The sequence below is a fragment of the Osmerus eperlanus genome, chromosome 4 (assembly GCF_963692335.1).
Source record: "Osmerus eperlanus chromosome 4, fOsmEpe2.1, whole genome shotgun sequence".
Lineage (NCBI taxonomy): Eukaryota > Metazoa > Chordata > Actinopteri > Osmeriformes > Osmeridae > Osmerus > Osmerus eperlanus.
In genome coordinates, this window is record NC_085021.1 from 22057457 (window position 1) to 22066572 (window position 9116).

The 9116-nt window shown below is 45.8% G+C and overlaps 2 protein-coding genes across 4 annotated transcripts in view; one reads left to right on the forward strand and one right to left on the reverse strand.

Moving 5' to 3' along the window:
- Positions 1-511: 511 nt before the first annotated feature.
- LOC134019590 (PPARGC1 and ESRR induced regulator, muscle 1) lies at positions 512-7886 on the forward strand. Its single transcript, XM_062460555.1, has 5 exons — positions 512-1087; positions 1147-4036; positions 6281-6397; positions 6882-6960; positions 7850-7886. The coding sequence occupies exons 1-5, from the start codon at positions 512-514 to the stop codon at positions 7884-7886; spliced, it is 3699 nt and encodes a 1232-aa protein (XP_062316539.1).
- Positions 7887-8186: 300 nt separating this feature from the next.
- plekhn1 (pleckstrin homology domain containing, family N member 1) overlaps positions 8187-9116 on the reverse strand; it is an 18628-nt gene continuing 17698 nt past the window's right edge. For all 3 annotated transcript variants that reach the window (XM_062460306.1, XM_062460305.1, XM_062460304.1), the window contains one exon: positions 8187-9094. In XM_062460306.1, the coding sequence (XP_062316290.1) occupies positions 8910-9094 (185 nt within the window). In that variant the 3' untranslated portion in view covers positions 8187-8909. The remainder of the gene's footprint in view (positions 9095-9116) is intronic.

Here is a 9116-nt window from a genome sequence, read left to right on the forward strand (position 1 = left end):
TTTGTATACTAGGCTTGTATGAGACTGTGAAATGTTTCTGTAGAATTTTATGGGTTTGGTTTTAAGTGCTTAGTTTTCCATGAAGCAATGACAGCAGGCATTGATTAGTCATCGGCTCCAAGACTGAAATCAAAACATCTGCAGAAACTAGTTATTGATAGTTATTATCAATGAAGGAGATTAAAGACTTGTGTTAGGTTTCATTTATGCAATGTTGCACAATTGTGTGATTATATGACCTACCCAGAAAGTCAACACAGTTGTCATGTCACTGGAATAATGTGTCTTGATACACTTCAAAAGTACATAAATAGCCACACACATATTAGTATATTCAGACATGATTTGTGTATGTAACTACATTTTCTGTGTATCCACAACCTACTCTGTCGAGTCTGTCTAAAGGTAAAGGGGAAATGTAAACCTTTATGCAAAGTTTGCTGTAACATTCACTGCCCATGTCCATTGATCCTGCAGGTCGCGGTGAAACCTCCTCGATCTCTCCCTCACGATGGATGACTTTGAATACAGCGTGGAGATCTCGGACCGCGACTGGGACTGCTTCTTCCAGGAGTGCGAGGAGTGCTCCCTCCTCCCTCCCACGCTGGCCGGAACGGACGACTCCGGCATGAGTGACCTTGACGATTTGGGGTCAGCTCAGTTGAACAAGGCTCTCGTCGAACCCAACCTGGGAGCGGCCTTCCTGGAAGACGGCCAACCTTCCGACGGCCCCCTCGATCGCGAAGGGTCCCCCTTGCCGAATTACCTCAGCAAATATGCCGTTGGTGTTTCGGAGAATATCCTCTCGGGGAGTGAGGAGGATGTGCACCTGGAGTCTGTAAATAGGTTCTTTGAGAGGCTTAGGAGTTTCACAGAGACAGGGCAGCTTATTGATCCCGGCACAACGGCAGTTGGAAAAACTGGAGAGGCAGTGCAGAGGGAGGAGGCGTGTAGCGACGGGCCGCCAGCCAACCTCGCTGCTTTGCCAGCAAACATCCTCGAGTTCAACACTCCCAGCCTGCCATTAGTGAAACAGCAGCTGGGAAAGACACGGCAGGGCCAGATGACTCCGACTGCACCACAACGGGTAAAGATACCGGGGCTGATTTCAAAATGGCTCCTGAACACACACACTACGAGTTTCAGGATGAGGCAGACAAACCCTTTCTGGACACGGAGCTGGTCATCAGAGAGGAGGAGTGGTCGGTGACGACGACTCACGAACCAAGAAAGACGAGAGATGAGGAGGATCCGTCTCCTGACCCGAGTGTCTGCCTAGACCTGCCCTCTGCCCCTGGAAAATTACCCCAGAGCTCACAGACATGGGTGGCTAAATCCATGGATGATCTGAGGCCTGGAGGCGACTTCTCTGATCAGACGGTGCTGAAAAGAAGCCCTCCCCTCCATGAGAAGTCCCCCGTTAACGAGGCAGAGGAGAGCACATGTGTTGGGTTGTCAAACACAGAGTCCTGCCAGCTGAATGTGAGCAGAGGAGCCAGCCAGGAGCTTTCCCCCGCAGGTAACAACAAGAAGAAGAGGAGGAGGAAGAAACGAGCTAGCATGGAGCCCGTGGAGGCCCGGTGCAGGTACGAGAGGCAGGTTTTAGCCGACCGTAGTGACTCGGACAAGGAAACAGGAGCATCCTGGGCAGCTGAAATGAGTCCTCGGGCTAAGTTATCTGGAGATTGTTGCGATGGTTTTATGATTGAGCACCTCCAACCTCCACAAAGTCTAGCTGATGACAAAGACCTGTCAACGCCGAGCTATGGTGGTGGTAACGTGGCAATTCATTTACAGCCATGCAGCGGATCAACATTACAAGCATCAATTGAATTCAAAGAATGTGCCGGGTTGTTGGCCTCATGTGCCACCTGTGCTGGTGGTGAGCCAGGAAGTACTGGTAGCCTGGCAACAAGCCCGACAGAGCATGAGCCTCAAGTGAATAATACAAAAATAAAAATACAAACAAATGAGCCTCAAGAGAAGGACATGGATAGAGAATTGATGAATATGAAGGATTTCACTGCCACAGGTTTTATTTCACCTAAACAAGAGACTTTGTGTGTTGTCACGGACAGCATGATTGGATTAGACACACAGGGGCAGCCTGTTAGTGGGGAAATGCATCACAAGTTCACAAGACCTAGTTTAGACTTCAGGGAGATCCAAAAAGAGGCACGTACTGATTTAACTCTGTTGTCTGACAAGTTATCGTTTCCTCACAGAAGCAGCTACCACTCAGAACCCGACACAGGAAACAGTCAAACACACTATAGAGAAGATCTTTCTCAGACTGTGTTCCCAGCAAATGAAACAGACACTGTGTCAGCACTCACACAAGTTTTGACCGTTGATCAAGAGAGCAGTTTAAAATGTCCTATCTCTAAAAAAAAAAGATCTAGTTTGTCTGCTTTCAAAGGCAACCAAAACAGAGTAGATGGGTCTAACATAACACCTTCAACAGCACTGCCAGTCTCAAAACTCACCGATGCATTCCGTCCATCATCTGAAAGCCCTGATACACTGATCACGTACTGTGGTACCCCCACGATCGCGGACACAAGTGAAATAACTGACAGAAACCAAAGCCAAGATGTCTGTGAAAACGTCCCAGAGCTCAGAGCTTATTCACTCGTGTCCACAGAGGATTCCAGAGCCAGGACAGGACAGGGGCAGGTGACAGGAAACACACCAGACCCCAAGATGACCGTGTACGCCATGTCCTCTTTCTGGAAGGATATGGAGCAACTGACGATCAACGACATGTTGCGTTTCCGAGGGATCGGCGCAGTCCAGCCCCCCGTTACTCTGCCAGACGGTATGATGGTGGCGCCCGTGGAGGGTGTGGACTCGGGATATTTCGGTCAAGGGGGGGATTCGAACCCTCAACTTTCCGGTGAAGTGTTCAACATCTCAAGTTTTGACGAAGATTCAAATCCAATCACTGATCCTGACGCGGGTGATGTTTCGGTCGACTCTAGTGGCGTCTTGTGGGAAAGTAAGCATGACTCTGTAGGCCCTGGAACTGAGACATGCTCTGATAATGTAACCCTCATGAAGGATTTACCCCAGCAACTAATCCCTGGCAGTCCCCAAAAATACTACGTAAAGAAGATGTACAAAAACAGAAGTATGCAGAACTTGCCTGCTCTGGTGTCTAAACCTTTAGGTCAATCGCTGAAAAGTCCGGTTTTACCAACTGTCATCGCCGAGGAAGGTGAATATGACACGGAGCTCATCAGTGAAGAGCTCACGCTGGGACGAGACAGCGGGCTAGACTCTTTACCTCCATCTTCTTTTTCTGAACAAGTCACCACACAAAGCTACAGCTTCTCTATCACAGATATCTTCAGATATTTCTGTACAGGTTCAACATCCGAAACTTGTCAGTCCGACACAGACAACATGCAGACAACGGCCGCTTCCTACGCCAGTGGAAACTCAGTCGCTGAGACGTATGATCACTTCTTCTCGGACTTCGAGGTGGACAGCTTCTTCTACCCTCTCTTGGAGGAAGGACACAACAAAAACGAAACGGTGCCCATCTTTTCCTGCTCGCGATCCGCCAACAGGAACCTCCAGTTCCCCGATGCGTACGACCATTTCTTCCCCTCGTCCTCCTCTGACGATTCGTCCATGGAATCTGACGAGGAGGATTGCGAAAGCCGGGCGCCGATTCGCGTTGTTTCAAGGTTCACTCTTAAGGATGGTGAGATTCAAGGTGCTTCCACTGGACCAGATATTTATGAAAACTTCTTCCCTGACTGGGACCAGGGTGGGAATGCCTTCTGGAAAAATGGGCTTTCTTTAAGGAATGTTCGGTTTCCTGGGTCTACCTACCAGAGACCAACATCAGACTCCTTGGCTTTGGTACCTGTTAATCAAAACAGGAAGTTAGTGCAGAGGACAATCCCACCAATCAAAGACCAGCCCTTCCTTGACCCTCTCTTGTACAACTTCAGCGACAGGCTCGTCAGACAGCTAGCAGAGCAGCCTTTGAGATACGATGACCTACAGATAGCTGTTGCAAATCCAAGTAAGACTACATTTTTTATTTCGTGTTATTTCTTATGTCAGAATCTTGAGAAGAATCTATTTCCTCATACTTTTTCTAAGGATGATTGTTATAGAATGAAGCAGGGACAGCCAGTGTCCCTATGACAACAAGCTTGGACCCTCTTGTGGTCCCCCTAAATGTGGAGTCTGAATAACTATAAACATGGTATTTTTCCTGTTAATGCAGTGAAGAAAACTATACGACAACAATAATTTTTATTGTAACTAGTCCCTCTAACAGTACACCTGGCCCCAGCTTGCTCCCCCCCCCCCCCTCTGTCACGGTGCTGTGTGACGTCGCTGGTGCTCATTCCCCGACACGGCTGTGTCCTACGGGGACTCTGTCCAAGGACACAGACTGGTCAGCACGTAGTCGTGCTGAGCTGTGCCAGAGGAATGGCTGTACGTGATAACTTGTCTTCCCTCGATGTGGGTGTCCTGTCCATCTTGCGCTGTAGAGATGTGCCAAGAGTCTTCTCATGCTTGGCCTCAGGGGATTATGTGAAAATAGTGGCGCTTAGGTGGCCAAAGGTGCATCTCCATAGAGATCCAACATCTTAGCGAACTACTTATCAAATAATCAAAGTATGAGTAATCGAAAACATTGAATTATGCGTGTAGGGATGTGGGATTTGCACTCTGTGTGACGTATGTTGTGTTGAATAGTTCACAAGGTTCGTCTATAGGACTCCTACGTGTTCCAAGGTACCACAAATATCTAGTTTCAGTGTTTGGAATCAGCCCAGGTTGCCTAGGCCTTTAGCAGGAGTCTGATCTTGTCACAGAGACAGTCTTTCTCAACCCTGGTCCTCGGGACCCCCTGCCCTGAATGTTCTAGATGTTTCCCTGCTCCAACACACCTGGTTCTAAAGAATGGGTCAACTCAGCAGAAGCTTGACAACAACACATTAATTTTAATAATGTGTTTTCAAGCAGGGAAACATCTAAAACATGCAAAGCACGGGGAAATGAGGACCAGGGTTGAGGTAAGCTGGTGTAATAGAACAGGAAGTTGTGTACAGCTAAATTACTTGAGTCGTGAATTGTTGGGCTGATGAACAGCTGCTGGAAAGGTGAGATCAGTGATAATCACTCTCTCCCAAAACACATCAAAACAAAACATATTTGTGTAGCCCTTTTTACAAGCAGTGTCAACCCTCAAGGAAGACAAGGAAAAACTCCCAGGAAGAATAAATTGAAGAAATCTTGTGAGGAGCAATTCTGTGCGGGATCCCCTCCTCCAGAGACGTTAACGCCACACACCCCTTCACATGACATTACCATGAAAGTGTAATGCAACAATAAACCCATGTCCTTTTATCTGGCATGTTTTCCATTCTGATTCTCTTAAGGTGATACGACAGCTGAAGAGTGTCGTATCACCTTTGAACATATTTTTTTGGTGCAGAGCCAGTTCAGGGGAGAGGTGCTGTCCCTCAGCGCCTCCAACTACAGTGTCATTGCATGATAGGTCAGCTGTGTGTCTACTGTTACATTGCGTGTAGTATACTGTATCGCATTAACGCTACACCATCCTCGCAGATAAATGTATGTAAAGTATCCACAGTAGGAGCTGGATTTTGTATTAGAAAAAAATTGGTGTTTCCATATTAGTGTTTCATTTTATTTTTAGCGTGTGGCCTTTTGTATACTTTATTGGACATTTTGTAAGTGAAGTCTGACAGGAAAGGGAGAGAGAGAGAGAGAGAGAGAGAGAGGGAGAGAGAGAGAGAGAGAGAGAGAGGGAGAGAGGGAGAGAGAGAGAGAGAGAGAGAGAGGGAGAGAGGGAGAGAGGGAGAGAGGGAGAGAGGGAGAGAGAGAGAGAGAGAGAGAGAGAGAGAGAGAGAGAGAGAGAGAGAGAGGTGGAAGACATGCAGCAAAGTGCCGTGGCCAGGCCGCTGCAGTAGGGCCTCAGCCTACACGGGGAGCTACCGAAGGCTGGTTTCTCCTAACCCTGTTCTGCGTCTCTCTCCTGGTGCTGTAGGGCTAGATGCTCCTAACCCTGTTCTGCGTCTCTCTCCTGGTGCTGTAGGGCTAGATGCTCCTAACCCTGTTCTGCGTCTCTCTCCTGGTGCTGTAGGGCTAGATGCTCCTAACCCTGTTCTGCGTCTCTCTCCTGGTGCTGTAGGGCTAGATGCTCCTAACCCTGTTCTGCGTCTCTCTCCTGGTGCTGTAGGGCTAGATGCTCCTAACCCTGTTCTGCGTCTCTCTCCTGGTGCTGTAGGGCTAGATGCTCCTCTGCTGAACGTCAGGCAGACGGACATGTGCTTGGTGTGCATCGCATTCGCCTCTTGGGTGCTGAAGTCTGCCAATCCACCAGTGGGAGACGCGTGGAAGGCCGGTACGTGCAGAGCCAAAGATCATCGTTTGTTTCAAGTCTGTGTGATCGACTGTATGACAAGGAGAGTAGGTTTGTTTATACATGAGTGGGACATGACCCAGACACTTCTTTTAAACAGAAAATCTGTCTCCCCCGCTTTTTATGAAGAACGTTATGTTTAATGCATCCTCAGTAAAAAAAAATTAAAGCTGTCTCACCCACATTTGAAAACAAACCAATGCCCTTCGATTAGACTGCAGAAGGAGGTCTGTGCTTTGTGTCTATGGGTTTAATAAAGTATTTTATGGTACGTAGATAGCATAAATGAATTATAACGGACAATAATTTGTTTCTGTGAGTCCTGTGCAGGGCAGTGCTGATGTCTTGTGATTGATCCTCTAGTCATTTCCAATATTACGTGATCGCATTCTCACTAATACCTCATATAGGAAAGACGTGATGTGTTTGCTTGTTCTTTTCCTCCTGGTGTTGCTTAACGGCCCAGTCCTGCTGGCGAACATCAGCGCCCTTTCTGCCATCCGGTACTTGAGGAGACACACCAGGGAGGAGGAGGAGGAGACAGGGCGAGACACGCCAGGGAGGAGGAGGAGGCAGGGCGAGACTCACCAGGGAGGAGGAGGAGGAGGCAGGGCGAGACACACCAGGGAGGAGGAGGAGGCAGGGCGAGGGGAAACGCTGCGTCAGACTCCTTCCATGTGATCAGGGATCATCCCGCCTGCTCCCAAACGTCACTCCAACCTTTTTTCCATGGAAAACCAGAGAGACTTTGTATTATTTCGTGGAAAATAAAAGAGAAACTAAGTATTGTTTCATGGAAAACTAAAGAAAGAATCTGAATTATTTCATGGAAAACTAGAGGGAGACTCCGTATTATTTAATGGAAAATTAAAGGAAAACTAAGTTTTGTTTTATGGAAAACTAGAGAAAGAATATGAATTATTTCATGGAAAACTAATGACTGAACGCTATGCTAGGCTCGAGCCTGCATGCATCTGATATTTGCCTCTAAATATATATATATATCTGGTTTTAGAGATACAGAGGCAGATTTTGATGTGCAATGTTCAAAATGATTGCACTATTTATAGATACATATCGTGAATGTTCATGGATTTTCTTTTCTTTCTGGGGAACCTTCTTGAAGGGTTTACCCCACCAGAGAAACACACCAATACATTTTGGTTGTGTTTCTGATTTACAGACAAATGTTCTTAAATGTAAAAACGCAAGTGTAAATGCTACACAAACTCCCAATGTAAAAAGAAAATACTGTCAACTGAAGTATCAAATCCGATTTCATCAGCAGAGAAGGGGTGTTTCAGTTTGATCGTAGATACTTTTTTTAAATGTTTCCATCTGTTATGTTCTGACTTGCTCTGTGAGCTGTGGTTGTCGTTCCTTTCAACTTAAGTAAAAAGTATTTCTGTCGTTGGAGTGTTGTTTGTGCTGCAGTTACACACTTCAGACAACAGAGGGCGCCACAGGATAACGTTATGAATCATGCCAAATAACCTTACATTGTACATTTTATCCATCTAGCAGACGCTTTTTTTGACGTTCAAAAAGTGCACATAGAAAGTACGAAACACGAAATAAATTTGTATAGTGTCACTAGGAAGGTGGACAACCTCTAAATCTATACCCCTGATTATAGATACATAATCATCTGCAAGTTTGAACTCATATGTATGGGTCACTTTTGCACGTGCAGAACAACTGTCATTGATACTCCCCATGTAACATTTTAACTATAAAACATCAATGGTGAAGACAATTAGAGAAAACAAGACAATATTATTATTTTTTATTTCCAAATATAAATAAACACCTCACACAACATTACTGAAAATAGCCATACGCAATATCTTGATAAAAAAGATCTACATTATAGCACAACCAGGAAGTCCATTCAAGCCACCAAACTTTGCAATGTAATCTTTTGGTAAAATAAATAACTGTACTTAAACTTGCTTGATGGAATGCTTACATAGAAAAGCTGTAATAACATGTTATATTAATTAAATAACTAAAATAACAAAACATGTAAACAGAATGGCTTTATGCAGGAAATAGTCCATAAATAATACAAACGTTACAATATTGAGCTAAAAGCCGTAACTGATTAGGATCTTAATGCAAAAAAGTATAAAAAATATACATTTTCAAGCTTTCACATATAGAAACTATAAACATTTTGCACTTTAATCTTCAATGCTACATTTAACATGCGAGTGGTCGTATCCTACCAGTGTGTTTCCTACCAGTTTAACGTCATAGTATTTCTGCTTCCATTGCCTCATATATACACGTAGGGCCTACACAGTAAACACGGCGTTGCCTCGGTAACACATCGCCGTTCACAACAACTTTCTTCTAAATTATTCCAGCGGGCTCATCATTCCTCGCTGCGCAGGAAGCGAGAGGGTTTTTGACAGTTGGTTCTGCGAGGGGCAGCGATACCGATCTGTTGTTTATACGCGTCCAGACGGGTGATGAAGCTATTGTTCTGATTTTACGACCATCTCTGATGCGTTGCCACGGCACTCATGCCTCTGGCCCCGGAATCTAATCCCGTCCGGTGTGTCGGAATTCCAGACATGGGCTGAATCATCCCAGTATTATAGTCGTACTCCCAAATGTTGTCATAGTCCATTTCCTGGTCATCTGGTTCTCTGGGTTCAAGGTAGGAGAGATGATCTGCAGAGAAGAATTTCACAGG

Bases quoted from the DNA above. Each gene is read 5' to 3' on its own strand.
- LOC134019590 (XM_062460555.1), top strand. From the start codon at position 512: ATGGATGACTTTGAATACAGCGTGGAGATCTCGGACCGCGACTGGGAC. The intron at 1,088-1,146 runs GTAAAGATACCG...TACGAGTTTCAG, and splicing joins CTCCGACTGCACCACAACGG to GATGAGGCAGACAAACCCTT. The intron at 4,037-6,280 runs GTAAGACTACAT...CTGGTGCTGTAG, and splicing joins GATAGCTGTTGCAAATCCAA to GGCTAGATGCTCCTCTGCTG.